At 33.3% G+C, this 19669-nt stretch overlaps 2 protein-coding genes and 1 long non-coding RNA gene across 4 annotated transcripts in view; 1 reads left to right on the forward strand and 2 right to left on the reverse strand.

The window, feature by feature from the left end:
* Positions 1 to 19669, reverse strand: part of LOC138124832 (probable G-protein coupled receptor B0563.6) — a 134285-nt gene that overhangs the window by 2476 nt on the left and 112140 nt on the right. For both annotated transcript variants that reach the window (XM_069040014.1, XM_069040018.1), the window contains exon 3: positions 2108 to 2793. In XM_069040014.1, coding sequence (XP_068896115.1) covers positions 2108 to 2793 — 686 coding nt within the window. The remainder of the gene's footprint in view (positions 1 to 2107; positions 2794 to 19669) is intronic.
* The window catches only part of LOC138124866 (uncharacterized), a 53347-nt gene continuing 37796 nt past the window's right edge, over positions 4119 to 19669 (forward strand). The window contains exon 1 of the long non-coding RNA XR_011157301.1: positions 4119 to 4465. This is a non-coding gene — a long non-coding RNA (uncharacterized lncRNA). The remainder of the gene's footprint in view (positions 4466 to 19669) is intronic.
* On the reverse strand, positions 5527 to 10540 carry LOC138124858 (leucine-rich repeat-containing protein 70-like). Its single transcript, XM_069040040.1, has 2 exons — positions 10400 to 10540; positions 5527 to 6351 (listed from the first exon to the last, which is right to left on the reverse strand). Exons 1-2 carry the CDS (start codon positions 10444 to 10446, stop codon positions 5685 to 5687), a joined length of 714 nt encoding a protein of 237 aa, XP_068896141.1. The 5' UTR covers positions 10447 to 10540; the 3' UTR covers positions 5527 to 5684.

Below are 19669 nucleotides of genomic sequence, written 5' to 3' on the forward strand. Positions count from 1 at the left end.
AGTGGTAAACTAGAATTGATAAGCCCTGCAAGATATTTTATTTCATACTGTCCGGTAGATGTTCGATTGCATCATCAATTTGAGTCCGGTAGGTAAGTTATAACAGTATCAGAGCCGGAAAGTGTCACTAAGCAACACCTACATCTGACATTGAAAAGTGAAAAAGAAAAAAAATATTCAATCTAAAAAAACAATAGCAACGGACGTTGCCACAGGAAAAAGGTGATGCTATTTTCACAGAAAAATGTGATTTTTTAAATTTTTGAATTAAAATTATGATGCACAAGAGACTTCCAGTATGAAATAAAATACATTACGATATATGTACATACATCCGGTAGTACTTGTAACAGGTACCCGTTTAGACATTCTTGACTCGGCTCCTAACGTCGCCTCGTCCATAATGTCTAACTCGTACTGTTACAAGTAACCTACCGGACTTACAACGTAAATTACTTTTTCGTGCTCGTTTCCTGGGATATATAACCGGGAAAGTGGTATATAACTAAATATATAAACTTTCCCGGTTATATACCTAAGTTAACATCTGTCAAAGATAACCTCAAAATTTACAATAAACTAATGTTTTTTAAGACTTTGCCTAAACGAACACGAAAAATGTTATTCAATATTCGAGCGTTGTCAGTTTTCAGGTATTTGGCCTGCTTTGCAGCACTTGGCTGACGCCTCGTGCTTCAAATTTCGGCCTCATACCTGAAAAGTGATCTGACAGCGCTACTCATATGAAAATAACTATAACTTAAAGTACTATAAAATTTTACGACCTACAACAAAATTGACAATACTGTGCTTCGTCCAGCGATAGATTGGGACATTTTAAATTGTAGGCTTGTAACACAACACTACTAAATTCACTAAAATAAATTAATTACAGCATAATTTCAGGGAAAAAAATGTTACTGTTTGAAGGGTATTTTTCAAATTTTACACGTGCCAAGTATTACTTTCTCTGCGTAGAATTTAGTGATTTTTATGTCAACCAATCTCTCACTGAACAAACTATACCTATGCAGGAAAGATTCTGAGATATTTGACTTGTAATTTAAAAAATTAAAGGTTTTTATCGTTTTCGTAGTCAACTTTCTCTTGTAATCAATTTTTTTTTTACACCGACATAATGAAATAACAATTCGCCATTGAAAATATAGGGTCATTTAAAATTTTGAGATGAGGATGGCTGGGGGCGGATTTATGACACAACAACTAAGCTGAGTTGCTTCTCCCTCTACACTGACTCATATTCTACAATTTCAGATTTGTAGTGTAAAAGGCACCATAGATAAACCTATTTAAACATTTCGCGCAGTCACCCTGTATATAGGAATTTTAAAAAGTTTTCTATATTATTTTAGAAATAAATGGTATGATCATTCCTTCTAAAAGTGTGCTTAAAATGTATTTTCCAAGACGAACACCAAGATATTTCTGTTTACATTTCTAATTTTAATGAATACATATATTCAAATCTAACCTGTACTAATTTCTGTTGTGTAATATCATCCACTGCCTCTGCCTTTCAATTGTTTTAAACAAGAAGAGAATTAATTTCCTAATGCAAGATTGCAAATGACAACCAGTATAATTTACAAAGGGCGTTGAAACATTCCTAGTTATTTTTTTTATCTAATCTTGTTCAGGCATGGTAGATAGCAGTCACGAAACCCAAACCCTCAATTTGCATTTTATTAATGAAATATAGTGACCACAACTGAACTATATTTTTTTCCTCATTGTCAACGTGTAGTTCAACAGGAATCATTTTCTTTATCCGATGAATTTAGTCTATAGAACATTGAACATACGACTATACAACACAAGAATTGTTCATCTACATTAAAAAAAGAAAATGGAAAACAATTTCAAACATATTTCTGTATCTACATAGATTCAACCAATTGTGTATTAAAATTTCTTTATAAGTGATGTCGGAATTTAAATAGGAGAGTTTGCTTGTATAACGAATTATTTTCTTCTTCCTTAATAAATCGTTTTATTAAAAAAAAAGAAACTTTTTGAAAGTGATCGTCAAAGTTTTAATGAGATACATGTAAATATTTATTTGGATTAAACATTAATTCTCACTTACCTGATACGGATATTTGGTTAAGTTATTTTGTGAGAGGGTAACATTGAGTATGACCATCGGAGTAATGCAGACTAGAAATAAAATACTCGTAGACCCCAGCAACAGTACGAGACGGCGTTCCTCGGCGAATTTTCGCGGATCCTCCTCGCCCGAAGCGGTTCGACTCAGGGTCATCCTCCTTCTCTTTTCGCAGGATCTTCGGTACACGATTAGAATTCTCAGATTCAACGCCGCCAATAGTATGATCGGAATTACTTTGAATATAAATTCGAGAAGCACCTTGTAAATGCTGTACAAGGGATGTTCCACTAAACTGGTAAGTTCTTGTCGCTGGTAGATGATGACGCCGTCCGGCAATAAACGGCACATGGTAACTTTACTGCGGAAGGCGGCAGGAAAGTACAGGATGAATGTAACGATGGGGATGAGGGCGACTGCCCGTCGAGGGGATCCCAGTATAGGACGAGCGTGTCCGGGATGGCACACGCTGACATAACGTTCTAAGGTGAGGGCGAGGAGCATTAAGACGCCTACGCCCAAGCACCCGTTCCCGAGGAACAATTCCAAGTGTGCGAAGTAGAATGCTGAGAGGGGTTGATCCCAATGACCCTGTTCGCGGTGGACGAGCACTCGCCAAGCGAATGGCAATGCGAACAGGATGGCCAACAAAGCTGCCGCCGAATAGCCTGCAATAAGACATTCAATTTATAGCAAATAAACCGATTTGAAGCCAATTTTGAGAAAGGCTCAAGTGGCTCGTATGTGACACACTTGGCTAAAGATGTCAGCAGTATAAACCTAACTGTATGCCTAACTGTTTAGTTAATGCTCAATGAGATCACAAATAGAATTTATAGTAACTACTCGTAGATACATAAGTAACATTTACGCATTTACCTTTGTAAGTACGAGTATGTACCTACGCATTTTTTGTAACACGGAATATTTCTTCAAAGATATACTTATTTTTAAAATTCAATTTAATTTATTCATCGTCGAACTCGTAGAGGGTCGAACTAGAGAAACAATAAATTATACAGAAATTATTTTAATTGCTAGGTAATGAATATTTGTGCCCAAACAGGCCGTGATTTTCTCTCTCTTTTTCAAACGTAGGTCGCCTTTTTATTTGACAAATCCTTCAGATGCATAACTTCAATTTGGTCATACCTTCATTTGATGTGATAAATGATAGTAATGATACATTTCCCTAGCTCTTTCAACGGTATATCATTGTTTGATCGTCACTTAAAGTAGCTTTACAAGATATCGCATTTTGTGCAGGAAGGTATGTTTGTGTTTATTTAATGAAAGCATTGAATTGAAAGGCGTGATGCAGCACATGCGCACCTGCGCTAGGGCTAGGGTGCACAGATCTTACCGAGAGCTAAGATTCAAGAAAATCCAAGAAAGTCTTGTCGTGAGTCCGGGGGCAATGAATCTCTGCGTTATTCCTGCATATACATGTATAATATGTGTGTGCTTGACTTGTTGCAGGCAATGAGGAAGCGTGTTGTCTTGCAATAGCAGAAAGTGAGGTTACGAATACGTAAGGGCCGCTTTACATCTCATGTCAATCGAATGACAAGTGACGGCCAAAATTCCGTGGCCGCAATTGTACTACTGACAATTCTTATTAATTTATCCAAATTTCGTAGTTAAGTAACTTTTTAGTATCACTTTATCTATTCGTCAATATGTACTATTCCGGACACGGAATCTTGGCCATAACTGACATTTAACTGACAAATATGTGTAAACTGGCCTTTATTGAATATAACCCTACTTTTGACTCGATAATGCAATTTCCCTGCTTTTTTGATGTCACAAGAAAAACTTTAAAGTGATTTTTAATAATTGACTAATGTCTAAAAAATGTTGGCCAAGATTCCGTGTCCGGAATAGTACTTATTATATATTTAGAAATAGAAATAAACAAAATACATATGTGTAAACGAGTGTTCAAATTTATTGAATATAAAAGCCAAAAAAATTTAAAAACAAATGTATGTACAGTCGTTGACCAAAATAAAATAGGACAAAGTAAATTTCGATTGTGTAATTCGATATTTTTGCGAAATCCATCTCTTAGGAAACAAAAGTGTCAAAAATAAAAAAATAATTCTGATAAGTGCCATCATTCGACAATATTTCAAAAACTCACAATCATTCAATTGAACATAGTGACAGTGACGAGATGACAAGTGAAAAAACACAACCTAACTTTTTGTAAATCAATTGTCAAGTCAAATCAAGTTGTAATCTGAGACACATACGTCTCAGTTACACTACACAAATCTTTGAATTGTGAAACTGTCTAAGGTAACACTTTGTCCTATTTTATTTTGGTCAACGACTGTACATATTCAGTAGAACATTTCAAAGTAAATTCTCAATTAAAAAAAAATTAAAGAGCTTTATGAAAACAGTAAACTGAATGGTAAATATCCCATTTAAAAAAAAATGATCTTAAACAGATTTTAATTTTCAGTAAATATTTACGATTGTAATAGTATACACACATTTGTGGATTTGTTCGTTAAAAACTGCGTTATTATTTTAACACCACATGTTAAAAATTTCACAACGAGCAAGGAAATTTTTTATTAAATTTAATTTTTTATGGGAAACCTAATAATGCTGTGTAATAATATTATTTGCAAAGGAAAAATGTTTAAAAAAGTTCCTTGTTTGTAAGGGAGCTTTACAAAAAAAAAGAGGGAAACTTTTCCGGCGTTCCATATTTCAGGATACTTAATTACCTTACGTTCGCGTTATTATTTGTGGTTTCGCTTAATGCTTATGAATATGTTTCATCTAGGTTTAATTAACTTCAGTAGCTTCAATACAATGGTGATGTATGGCTTCATTTCGTACCACATAAATATTCAAAATATGTTCACAGGGCCGCAATTGCATTCGTTTTAGTTGTATGAAGCCTCACACGAGTTTAAATTCTACCACACGAAAGTCCACACACAGATGATAATGATTTATTAGGGTTGCTATTTAGTTTCATTAATTTTGTTCAGTAATTAGTGTTAAAAGGATTTGGGGGCTGCGAAGTGTGGGAAGTATAATGAACAGGCAATTAATATAAAAATTTAAAAGAAAAATAATATTTATCAATCTCGGAACTTACGTAACATCACAAAAGTAAATTAAACTCGCATAAAAATCAGAGTCAGCTTATGTGAAATTAAACGAGCATATTTAGTGATATTTTGCAATTTACACGGGCTACAAATTAGTTCTGTAAAATAATTAGTTAGTTGTAACTATGCACTAAATCGTGAAACTGTCAACCGGAATGTTGAATTTTTCAAATGTTTTAACAATTATCTGAAATGGGGACCGATTAGAGTCAGTTTTCAATTTATTGAAATATACTGGAAATTACGACAGAAAAAATGTGCTCATAAATTTGAAAACAAGCTTTTAATGGTCTTGTTGATTAAAACGGGGCAACGCAAACATTATTTATAAATATTAATGAGAATAACTCAACATTTTCACATTTTCAAGTCACAATAATTAAGAACCGAAAAATTGTCACATAACTTAACACTGCTTTCTACTATGCTGTCAAAGCAAATGTGGAATTCCGTCTCAGTTTATTTCCTTTGGTGATGTAGATGCTCAAAGACTTGGGCATGTACGCCTTCGACGGCACCCGCTTCAACAGATTGTTTCCCAGATGCAAGTACTTGAGGTTGGTTAAGTGAGCGAACATCTTTGGGGTTATAAACTTCAGGTAATTACTGTCCAAGTACAAAACCCGCAGCGACGGCATTTTCGCAAACGTCATCGCGTGCAACGATCGAATCTTGTTATGACTCAACATCAAAGTCTTAATCGTGAAACACCTCATCAGGGCTCTCCTTTTAGGTATTTGGATTCTGTTCTTGGCCAGGAGGAACGTCGTCAGTTTGGGCATGATCGATCCGATTGCGATCGGCAATTTTTTGATTTTGTTCCCGGTCAAATCGACCAACTCCAAATTGGGCATGAGACCAAACATGGTTCTGTTTATGTACGTGAGACGCATGTGGTCTGCATAGAGGGTGTCCGCTTGTTGGATGGGCCACTTAGTGCTGAAATTTAGAGTCCTTCCCATTGCCGTTATGTCGACGCATTTTACGGTATCCACTGGGAAGAGCGCCTTCGAGGGGTTCAAGTACGCGGTGTTCCGGGGGCTGCAAGCTGCGCCCTCACTGAACCCGCCGTCCACATCATGTCGGGTACTAGAAGTTGATGGCAATTATTAAAACATACTCCGGATGGAGTTTTCCGTCGCTGTAATATTGAGTTACAAGATTTTCATGGTGTTCAGCGATAATTCGACGCGTCGTCTCAATGAGGAACATCTGTTGCATGCAATAACAAGAGGATGATGTAATGTTGCTGACATTGTCCCTAAACTTTTTGTGGAAACGCATTATTAAATGCGTTTTAATAACGGCTCGGTAGTTAATTTCTAGATACAAAGCAGGCTAAGTGGGTAATGCAATAAAAACTGTTAGCATATCTCTGTTTATCTTTTGGATTACTGTTTTTAATTCACCATTTTTTATGGCAATTTGAACAGGTACAATTCGTGTGTGAATTATTTAGAGTAATTAAACCTATTTGCCATTCCAATTGTGACGCTCTGAAGCTGTTTGTAATTCACACCGGAAGCTCTAAAGTTACTTAAATATTTATGTGTGCCATTACACCTGGTTAACTTTAGAAGCCATCAAATTGGAACAAAATTTCTATTTGTTGCAAAGCTCATTTTACTAATGAGGGAAGTTTTCAAGAAGCTGATCTAATTTTACTAAGGAGATTTAAAAATAAAAAGGAGAGCTTCTCTGCTCATCATAAAATTTCATTCTGAATTATTTTACACAAAAATAGAGGATTACAAGTAGATTTACATATTTAATAATTTTCTAGAATTTTTTTCAACCATTCTATCATCATACAGTGCGAGTGTTAAATAAGCAATATACCTACAGTGTGGAAACTACTTATGGAATAAATTCAATAATGTCGAAACTAATGACATTTGTAGAAAACGCTGAACAAGTCAATTTTTATTTCTCATAGTACCTACTTATTTTAAGTTGCTTCACTTGTTCATGACGTCATCCATTTTTGAGTTATGACGTCATCACCAATTTTTTTAAATGACAACCCCCACTTTTTTCTTCTGTTTCTGATAGACGTTCATACTACCTAAACGATGAATGAGAAAAATTGGTACCTTACATAACAATTTTTTTGAGAAAATGTCAAATTTTACTTCAAAAATTTGATTTAAATTTTGATGTAAAAAATTTAACTGACCTCAAACAAAAACAAACAAACATCTAAGGTTAACAATAAAATGTAACGCAAATGTTGAATTTATCCCCCGCCAACTATTTGGCACTCACCGACACTTTGTACACTGCGCTTAATAATGTTAGGGTTGATTTGTTCCATTTCAGCGCAAATGAAGGTCTTTCAGAAAGAGAAGAAAAAAGTAGGGGTTGTCATTTAAAAAAAAATGAGTGTGACGTCATAGCTCAAAAATTGATAACATCATGAACAAGTGAAGCTATTTAAAATAAGCATTATGAGAAATAAAAATTGACCTGTTTCAACGTTTTCGACAAATGTCATTAGTTTTGAAATTACTGAATTTATTCCATAAGTAGTTTCCACACTGTATATGTTGTAATTTTTAGTCTATCGATAAAATCCGTTAGGCATAAGGAAATGTAGAAGTGTATTTGGTTATGAGTGAATGCTAATAGATTGTTCGGAACGAATTAGATTTAACAGAAAAATTGTCGGTTAGGAGAGTCGGTTGGTTTCAACGGATTGTTTCTAAGTTTAAACATTCGATTGTTATTGGATTAGTAATTTTGGCCGTTGGAGCTAGAACGAATGTGACTGGTTGAATGAAATGGGGATGTATGAATATAAAAGTAAGAGAGTTACAGTAAGTGGAGGAGAGAAAGTGTGAATCAAAGACTGAGTAGACTTAAGAATTAGAGTTAAGAGTAATCGAGTGTATGGAAATAATAAATCATCGTTCATAATAAAGCTAGTGTTTTAATTCAGTGTTCGAAATTGATTAAACATCCTGACAAAAGCAAAGAAGAAAATATTGCTACAGTTTAATCAAAAGTGGAAATTCAAAGAAAAATATTTGTAACATATATTTTTTTTAAATTTACCTATTTATATAGTTGATTTTTGGCAAAAATCCTCTGAAAATATTGATTATATCTCTAAATTGCTCTAATTTGGCATACATTACATTTTTCTGTTTCATCTAGTCGCGGCGCAAAGGTGGGCAATTCAAACATATTAAATAGCAAGACAAGACGAGTCATTTGTTATATTTTTTGAAAGGATTTTTTATCGTCTATCGAATATTGAAAGAATTTTTAAAATTGGTGAATCAAATAAAAAAAGAATTGCAGTACATTTTAGAATAAATAAATAATAATACATAATAATAATAATCAAATTAAATTCTCAAAATGAGGACTACCAAATTCCTGTCTGATACCTAAACGATATTCAAATTCGTTGGGGACATTATGAATAACTTATGGTCGACTTTACCCAATTTTGTACCAAATTCGCTCCGTTAAGTCGTCGATGTGATCGCTCTTTTTGTTATAATGTACCGATTTAAAAATGCCGTTGTTATACGATAGACGATAAGAAATCCTTCCAAAAAAATAAGTGGAATAGAAAAGTGCAGTCTACCGCAAAAAATGACCTGTCTGAGAATTTTTAAATAACGATATAAATTTATTTAAGCAATTTTATTCCTTACTTTACATTCGCACTGTATAATGTGATACAAAACAAATGTTTAAAAAGACATTTATGTCTGAATGAACATTTTATTTTTTTTGTAGCAACATTCTCGTTCAAGAATAAAAATACTGGAGTAACAAACAACTATGTAGTATAAATTACACTCCTGGACAGAAAAACCCGGACACTAGAATTTTTTCATTTATTATTTAATTTAAGATTTAAGAAAGTGAACAATAATAATAAATGACAACAAAAACTTTTACATATTTATAACAATCGACATGTGTAAAACTGATTAGAGAATTGGAAGAAATGTGTATCTCCCTTGTATTTTAAGGTAAATTTAAAAAAATCAAATTTTTTTTAAGTGTCCGGGTTTTTTTGTCCAGGAGTGTATTTAATTCTTCCATAATGTGCTACTTTTTTGCCAAATCGATTACTTCTTGTCAAGCAGAGAAATCATGAAAATCAATTACATGTCAAGTGTTAGGTTATGTTTGCCTTTCAGTAAGGCGCTATTGACAGAAACAACAGTGATCGGGCTTGAAAAAGCCTCAAGTAATTCACTTCGCCTTGACTATCTTATACGAATGAAAAGAAGCTAAACCGTCAAATTGAATAAAAAAAATGGAAGAGAAATGTTCACAGTTGATACATTGGGCTTAGAACGCATAACAAGAACGACAGAGAATGTACCTAGGGAAAAGACCAGCGGCTGGATTTCAGTTTGTTTTTTCTTATTGACAGACCGTAAAATTTTCTTCTTGATTAAATGAAACCTTTAACCGGATAAAGACTTATACATATAAGATACTACCCACCTTGAATCAATAATCAATATCTACATGAAAATATCCGTATTTAATATGTTTCGTAACGAACATACTTACAAGTATTAGGTAAATGTGTATCATAAAGATTAGATTAGTGGATCTGAATTAAATCTAAATGAATGGACCCCGCAGCATCATTTTCATGTTTGAAGTGCAACATTTTAAGCTGTTAAGATTGTTGAAAAAGGTCTAATAGATAATGTTTACGTAATAATCGATTGATTAATTAATTAGGAAGATATTTGCGTAACTAAATATAGTTTAAATATTTACTTGAAACTTGCTAGCAGTTCGATTTTTATCAGTTGTCGCGTCGTTCCTCTGCGAATATCGCAGGTTGTTATTGTACCATTTCATGACAAATTGAGATAGTGTTGGAGGTACCTATTTAACGGTTACTGTTAATCTAGAATCTAAAATCAGACAGAATACGTCTTGCGAGTGCGGTTGTTCCAGCTTTAAACGCTTTATCCGGCGGTCTGGTATTGTTTTAAGGGCATTCTCTGGGGATGTTCATGCATTACTCAAGAAGCATCACTTGTTATTGCTGAACTTAATTTATGACAGACGTGAACAATGGGGAGCTTAGTACTTGATTCACTGTGTATATACGTGTACGGATAATTTATAACAGTATCTGAACAATACTTACATTGAATTTGTTATGAATATTATCGTAATCAGTAATTTTCGCGGCATTTTAACATTATTGTTGCTCGTGACGCACTGAGCCAATTTTATTAAACCAGATGGTAAATTATACGAAAATCTTATCTGCAGCTATCATCACGTCATGTTTATACAAATATCATTAGGCATCGCATTTCATCAGTGTCTCTGCGGCGACTAACGTTTAGGCAAATTAATGTTGGATCGGTCTTTAAAAATTTTTCACATGTTCTTGAATTAATTATGTAATAATTATACACTTGAGATAAAAAACTTGTTTGATAGCTTTGGAAGTCGTGGAACAGCAACGAAATTCTCCGAATTGCCGTGAATTTCCTCCATGTCCCGTTTCTGCGATAGATGTGGTGGCCAATTTAAATGAATTATCATGGGTGGCCTAGTTTAGTGTTAAAATTTGAACCGGTGGTTCTAGTTTCGTCGGAACAGATTGGCTTAGAAAGAAGTTAATAATGTAATTTAGACCCTATTGGTATTTGGAAGGCAGCTCCTTTCATTGTGATTCTTCCAACGCATGGAATTTTGTGTGGAAGTCCTTTGCGAGAGCAAAAAATAATTTGATGATATCCTTAAAAGCATAAAAGAATTTTCACTCACTTAGCAGGAGCGCCGAACAGGATGAATAGATTTGCTTGTGTGTAACACCTATTTAGGATTTTGTCAGTTCTTTACTCTTGTACTGAGAAGAATTAGCCGTTCTAGTTACCCAATACGTAATTCGGTTTCAAGATATAAATAACAATTATTAGTAATTCAGGTCGTCTTTAATGTTGTCTACCAATTGCAGAAGATAAAATAATATGTATTTGTTATTTTTAAAATCACATTTAAGCAGTTACAGAATTTCCGGTTGAAATACTCGTACATACGAGTATGTATAATAAATGAATAATTTTATTGGAATTTTCATAATTAGGTTACACAAGAGGATTCGTAAACTTATGCGGTCATGTTTGAAATAAGTCAGTTCATGTTAACTAGAAATGTAAATTCAGTCCTTTTGAATGTGACATTAAACCTTTAGTTAACTGAAAGGGAGGGTAAATTACCTAGCCATGTAGCAATCCTATCCCACACCTGCTTTATTTGGGACAAAAATATAAGGTTGGTCTCATCTAGATATTTCGGTTAAATTGTTCCAATGAAGTGAAGTTGCGCTTTATCTTGTAGAAAGACTTCAAATATGTGTTAAATTGGTTTTTAAGTAAATATAGATAAAAATTAAGGTTCAAAAAATCTGCGAAAAAGGAAATTTAAAAATTTTTACTCGTAGAAACAAAGAATTTTTCAATTTAATTCTGATTTTTTGTTTGTTTGATTAAAACATTTTAGTGCTTCTTTTTTCAATTAATTTTCTTGTGAAATTCGTTTATTATGAGCTATCACTTTCAAAATTTGTTTTATTGCTTCCATTTGTGCACTTACTTACTTCAACTTAGCTTTGCGTCGCCGTACGTCGTCCAGCTTGAGGTAACTGCAATTAACTGCCGTGTTCTGTAACATTTTGGCTCACACATTAATGTCCGTCTGCATCGTACTTTAAGTAGCTTTTAATGTTTGCTTAATAAAGTAGCCATGATCGAATAATTAAACTCTTAAACAGAGTATGCATGTCACTTGAAACGTCAGTCTTTGAGGACGCAGAGGATGTTTTGGAATGTATAAATAGATTTTGGCTTTCCACGATTACAGTAGGTATAGTCCTACAGAAACTCTAGTGGAATTCGACTTTGGTTGTCAATTTAACAACAACAACCGAAGAATAAGATTTTATCATCAAGTAATAACCTTTGTCATAAATACAACTACCACTACCTGTAACATCCCTGCCTGAAGCTAACGTTGCGAACCTCAAACTGACGAATCTCATTAGCATTTATCAGTAGGATTATTGCTGCAGTATAAAATTCTATTTTTCAAGTGACAAACATAAATTTACAACCAAAGTCGAATTCCACTAAAGTTTCTGTAGGACTATACATACATACACAAGGTGTGACCGTTTTTATGAACTTGATGAATTTAGATTTTATTCAAAGTTCAGTGCTCTGAATTTTTTTATTTTAATTGAAGAGGAAATAGAATTTCTTGCAGAGTCGTAAGAATCTGCGATAAGAATTAAGATGTTACACTATTTTAATATTTTTAATAGCAATAGTATTCCGCCAATGAATCAGTTACTGACACCATTAAGATTTTATGCATCTGTCGAACATAGCCGTACATATTTACAATTTCAAGAATTATAAACGGGTGTGTGTGTCAATTGCAAGATTATGTCCTTATACAGGGTGATTCACGTAGCCCGGTCGTTAGAAACTTTCTAATTTCCCAAAATCGTATTAATATGAAAATCGCACGACACTTAAAAATAGCCAATAGAAAAACAGAATTCCGTGTCGTTTCTATAACAATATGTATAGAGATTTTCTGGAAATTTTTTGCACCTAGCTAACCCAACATGAAATTAATAAGTGGAAATTTTTTCAGCCAATCAAAATCCAAGAAATTTTGTTGTCTTGGTTATGGCTGGTGAACTAATTTTTCTATTGGTCTTTAATGAGTGTCGTACGGTTTAAAAATTTATAATTTAAGAAGCATAATGTCCGTGTCGTTGCGATTTTCTTACCGAATATGCCCTCGTGCATTGATTAATATCCGGAAATTTTATTCTCATGCATTTCCAAAACGTAATTAATTAATACGTTTCAAAAGTGCATTCGAAAAAATTTCCGGAAATAATCAATGCACTAGGGATATTATAAGTGAAAATTCGTAGCCGACTACAATCGACTGCTCCAAGTTCAAATAAAATATTTTCAGAATGCTGACACTTCCGGAAATACCGGAAATCGACAACATCTTTGTTCTTTGAAATGGAAATTTCGATTCTACGTTAAATTCTGAGTTTAGAACGTCCTTTTGTCAACACTTATCTGTCATCGTTTTTGACCTAAAGTTGACTCAAGTTGCAAAAAAACACTTTGCATTTGCAACAGCACTTTTATGGCATTAGTCATTTGAAATTATTTTAAAACTGTACTTATATGGAAAATATTCAACCTAAACTATGATTTTCTGGTCCCTTTGTGCCTTTATTTGGTTCAAAAATATGAAAAAAATGTTGTTGCAAATGACAAGTAGTTTTTTGTAACTTGAGTCAACTATATGTTATCTGCTTCGCAAAAAAACGGGGTTGCAGGGCTTCATACTCCTACTACAATTTTTCAGATTTGATAATCAAAAAATGTTTTGTTAACATTATGTATTTCCAGCTGTTTTGGCGTGATTTCTATTTTTTGAATAAAATATTCTTTTTTTTTTATCAAGCAATTGTTTTACATATTTGAATTTTTATTCAAAAATCGCATTGCAATAAATAGTAGATATGTAACAACGAAATAATAAAAAATAAGCAAATTAACAAAAAAATATTTTAATGAAAATGCTAATGCATTTTTTTGTTATTTTGCTTATTTTTAAAAAATTGCAGCAGGCATATGAAACATAAAAAAAATGTCATTAGTGGCGTAAAACATCAGCCAAACCTTTAGGAATCCAATAAAAAAAACAGTTATTTAATTCCAATGGTTCAGGAGTTATAAATTTTTTAATGAAGCCCTGCAACCCCGCTTTTTTGCCAAAAAAATGACAGATCAAAAACGATGAGAGATAAGTGTTGACAAAAGGACGTTCTAAACTCAAAATTTAACGTAGAATCGAAAATTGAAATCAAAATTGGGCCTTTCTATTTAAAAAAAAACAAAGATGGCGTCGATTTCCGGTATTTCCGGAAGTGTCGCCATTTTGAAAATATTTTATTTGAATCAGCCTGTATATTCTACATACGAGTTCCTTAAAAGAGAGACGGAATCCCTGTAAAAATTGAAATAGAAACAATATTTCACAATTAATGTTAAAGTTATCAGCAATTCCTAATAAAACATTTTTGATCTTGTTGCTAGATGGGTTGGTCTAACCCACCATGCTACTATTTTTTATAACAACAACACCCGAGCACGGTTTGAAAGTAATAAGCTTCCTAATGCCATTTTGTTGGCGGTTAGTGGTTACCCTATAAGAGTATATTTTTTTACTCCTATTGCAAATTTAGATTTGCAATGTTTGAAGTCTCGTTGTTAACAACGAGAGACCTCAAACATTGTACAACCTACAACGAATCCCATATTAGAACAAGGAATGCTGTTGAACGTTTATTTAAATGCTGGAAATGTCGTTTTCCCTTACTCGCTTATGATTTAAGATTGATACGAGTTTAGTAGTTATTACAGCTAGTGCAGTAATTTACAATTTTGCAAACAGAAATGACGGTATAGACAACTGAAAAACCTCGTAGCAGGACACTCGTCCCGATTGTCACAGAAAATTTACGTTAATACAAAATAATAATAATAATAATAATAGAAACAAGGTAAAAACAAAAAGTAATAGCTATTTACAATCGAGTGTGGGAAATTACATTTTGCAGCGCGAAGTTTAATAAAGTTTCATAAACTGAGCGTTGCAAAATGTTTCACACGCAAGGTATGTATAATGCTTTTTGGCCGACGTTTTTTAATTTAAAATGTTAAAAACAATTACTACTTTTCGAATTTTAATGGAACGCACCCAAGAATTATTAAATGTAAGGTAGAACCGACAGATGGCGCTGCTATTTTCATTTCTTTTAGATTTTATTTTCTAAAACTAATTGAATTAAAAATATATACATTTTGTTCTCCTGAAACTCAGCTTCATTAATTTAAAATTGTATGTTTCTTCTACGTTTCTAAAGGTTAAAAACAAGGATTATTTACTTTGCCGCATAGTATGTGGAAAAAATTCACCGTCGCACAGTCGATGTAAAAACAAAGTTTCATGTGACGCGAACAGTACGTATTTGCAAAGTTTCCATCACAGGAGGCCAAAATAGTATATTAAGTATAAAGAACGGTAATGACAATGTACGGATCGAAGACAATTGTTTGGAGGAGGAGCTTGCGACGACTCCAATATTGTCTGAGATCCGTACATTGTCATTAACGTTCGTCATGCTTATGAGATTTTTTGCGCGATTGAATATTTATTACAAAACATTCCTAACTAGAATGCAATGCAATACGACGCCCTTCACATCGTGTTGCCACAATGTCGATTTTTGTATCGCGTTTCTAAGGCAATCTGCAAACAACTACCGCCATTGTAGTTTTTGTGCGCAAATATCGCCAGTTGTGTTGAAAAACAAACAGTAAAATGAGTGATATTAGTGATTCCGAAAACGAAGTGGATATTGTAGAAGAAACTTTGAATGTGGGGTGCGTCACAAATAAAGAATTTTTGAAACTAACGACCTCAACGTGTAATTAAGAAGACAAGGAAAATTTGTGGTATGAAAATTTTGATAATGTCGCGGCAAGTTCGCTAATATTATTTCATTGCAGCGGCAAGGAATGCCGACCACAAGAGCCGTGTGAGTTTCCAGAAAGTGCTAACATCTTGTCTTCAACTTCTGTGTACATAAATCAAGAATTTTCGAAACCAGCGAGCTCAATATGAAATCAAGAAGACAAGGAAAATCCGGGGTATGAAAATTTTGACAATGCCAATGTCGCGGCAAGTTTGCTAATGCTATTTCATTGCAGCAGCAAGGAAAGCCGACTACAAGAGCCGTGTGAGTTTCAAGAAAGTGCTAACATCTTGTCTTCAACTTCTGTCTACATAAATGAAGAATTATTTTCTAAACCAACAACCTCAATGTGTACCTAATCAAGAAGACAAGGAAAATGTGGGGTATGAAAATTTTGACAATGCCAATGTCGCGCCAAGTTTGCTAATGCTATTTCATTGCAGCGCCAAGGAAAGCCGACTACAAGAGCTTTATGAGTTTCCAGAAAGTGCCCCCACATCTTATCTTCAACTTCTGTCTACATAAAAATTATTATAATAATCGATTAATTTTGAATAAACTTTACTTACCGTTCTAGAACACCAAAAATTACTTACCATCGAGTTTATCGTTAGCAACGAGTAAACAGAGCTTACCATCTTGGAAACAGACGTGGTAAACAACCAAATAGAGTACAATCGCGCAAAAAAACATTTATCGTATTCCAATATCATGGCGTACTATATTTATATATTTATAATAATTCCAAATAGTGCAGTGAACTAATTTTCGGTAAAATACAAGTGGTGCCTTAATTTTTTCGATGAGTGTCCATTCATTAATAAATTATTACAAAATATTTGTTAACTTCTTTCATTTTATTTGAATTTTTACGGTTAATTTTGTCCTTTCTTTACCTCCATATTTGGATATTTTTGAAATTTTTCATTTGCATCCTTTTCAGAAATAATTTTTGTTCTTTTTTCGTTCTTTAATTACTGACCGGTAACATTACTAAAAAATGTTGCGTGCTACATGTTGCCAATTGTTGCCTTAACATACACGTACTATTAAGGCGGCCTTACCCCAAGGCAATAATTGACAACATGTTGCCTGCAACATTTTTTAGTAATGTTGCTGGTCATTATTAAAAAACGTTGCAGGCAACATGTTGCCAATTGTTGCCTTGGTGTAAGGCCGCCTTAAGGCCGACTTTATACTTTTCAGCAACACGAGAAGTAGTCAATACGAGTATTATCAATGCAGGTCTTCTGCTACTATCGCCGTACTCAGGTATATCTGTTGAACCAAGAGTAGAAAACTTATTTTGCCCCTTAGATGAATCGGCTTGTATTTTCTCCAAATATTAACTTCTATGTCTTTTGATCCAGCCGAGATTCGTGTTCGTCGCAGACGATGATTTAATTTTGTTACTTTGGATCCACTTAATTCATGTTTAATTAAATGCGCTTAAAAATGTGTGGTGTAATGTAAAAATGTTTAATTCTTGACTAAATCTTAATCTCGATTTAGTTTATACATGATTAACGCAAGTATAGTTCAAACAAGTGTTAGACATTGAGAAGAGCAATTCAAAATATGTAATTTAGATCCACAAGTGTGGATTGAAGAGATTGAAAAAATTAATTTGTCTTTAATAGAAGAAAAATATGAAGAAAGAAGAGTTTCGTAAATGTATCTCCACTATCAGGAAATTGCCAAAATTGACGAATTTATAATGGTTTAAAAAAATCGCATTAAAACGGTAAGTATGAAAAAACCTTAAACAAGTTTCTCTCCAAACAATTTTTTTAAACGTCACAACATCTCAAGACCTACTTAAATGATTGACTTCAAATTTGGTGTGTACCTTCACTTCAGATGTCATTCTTGTGGATACCAGGACTGAATCAAAATATTCTCATCAATTTTTTTCGTGTTTTTACCTTTCGCTTGCCAAACATCCATTTTCAAAAGGTAAAAACACGAAAAAATCAATATACTCGTACTTAATTTTTAAAATGGCCTCATTTTCTTAATTTTCAATATATGTAGTCGTTTCTTTTTGATATTTTGACTATAAGTCCACTTATACTAATTAAGAAACGTATATTTTATGTTTCTTTTTGTTTTGAGATGAGCAGAACTGTCATGCCAACCACTTGGGAACATTTTTCTCGCGAATGTATCTACATATTCATTTTAAGAATCGTAATTGTAATTTTATTTCTTTGAAAAAAATTGTATGTTATGTAAATTATTAGTTAAGCTGTGCATAAAAGACAGACAGAAAAAAGATTTATAGTTAAAAAAAAATCTCCAAATAAGATAACACATTTGTTCTTCACCTCTTAAGAATAATGAATAATTTAATTAATAAATAATAAATTGCTTGTTGAAATATTTTTATTATTCTTGTTTATGGGAACACCTAAGTCTTTTTCGTGATTTTCCTGTTTACTTCGTAAGATTGCGAAAATGCATCACCGACTCTCTCTAAAAATAAAATACGAAATTTTCTGTTGGCGGGTGGTCGTCTATGTATAACACAATTTCCTGAGAGTGCCGGAATAACACCACTCAATCCCCGGACTAACCACAGACGGTCAGATTAATCCGACAAAGAGAGACGCGACAATGGTCTCAAACGAAACAGTTTGCTTAGTGGCCTCGGCATTAATAGCCCTAACCGTCTATTACCATATTGGGAGAAATGTGAAACATCAGCATTTGTATAGGTGCACACATTGTTGTTAGGGGTCTTTACGTGGAATGAAAATTAACTGCTTGATCTCGAACACAACCAGAGGGTCGGATGACAAATTTGATCCCCTACCCGAAATGTATAGAGGATGGGTGGCGTTTACTCAAATCTTTCCATATTTATTGTTGGAATATGTTACAAAGAGAAACCATAAAAGCGCTGCAAAAAATCAACGCAGGTCGCTTTATTAATTTTTTCTCTCAATGTTACTGTATTGAATTTTTTATGTAGCCAGTGAATGATATTGATTTGGTTTACATTGAAGGTTTCGAATACTGAAATTGGAGATGTCTGCTAACGTTCCAATCAATTGTCCACATTTAGAGTGAACATTTTATTTCTTGGATATTCATTTTAATTTGAACTCGTGGAATTTCACTTGGGTGTTGCTGGTTGTTGTAAAGAAGAATGTTAATCTTCTTCGACGCTCAAATTCTCAACAATGTACCTACTGATTTTAACACGACGTAAACAATTTTTAATGAATTGCACTACATTTGAGCTTACACTTCCTCGTAAAGTTAATTTAATTCTATTGGCGAGAGCTTGTATTCGTGTATTTTTGTACTCCCGGTGAGCTTGCGTTTCACTTAAGGTGCCAATTCAATGTGCAACTTTAAACCAATTTTGAAATTGAAAAAGTTCCATATGTTTAAAATCAAAATCAAAATAGTGAATCATTTAATTTATTATTTACAAAAGAATTGAAGAAAACATTATCTTCTGTTGAGTATATTTTTCAAAAAGAGCAGTACAAATAAATGGAACAATTAGTTGCAGATTAATTCGACTTTTAGTCATCTTCCATTATTGAGGACATAAAATATACTATGGACGCAAACCTTAACTGAAACCTAGCCGGTCCGAATCTTACATCAAATTTTACCCAAGGGATCTTGTAAATAATGTATCGGTTTAAATCCACTTGATTTTTGATCCGGATAACGCTGTGCTTATGTTTTCTACAATTTTAATTCCTTGAATTATAAAAAATATATAGCAATGAATTTTTGTTGCAATCAACAGATGATACATGTGTAAATTTAATTCGTATCGGTAATACTAGTGGAACATTATCTTTCACT

This window comes from Tenebrio molitor, chromosome 1 (assembly GCF_963966145.1).
Source record: "Tenebrio molitor chromosome 1, icTenMoli1.1, whole genome shotgun sequence".
In the NCBI taxonomy this organism is placed as follows: Eukaryota; Metazoa; Arthropoda; class Insecta; order Coleoptera; family Tenebrionidae; genus Tenebrio; species Tenebrio molitor.

What these genes read in the sequence shown, in the direction of transcription:
- LOC138124858 (XM_069040040.1), bottom strand. Translation starts at nt 10,446, where the DNA reads ATGCCGCGAAAATTACTGATTACGATAATATTCATAACAAATTCAAT. An exon ending in ATATTCATAACAAATTCAAT is followed by an intron (nt 6,352 to 10,399) that starts GTAAGTATTGTT and finishes ATCAACTTCTAG; the next exon opens with TACCCGACATGATGTGGACG.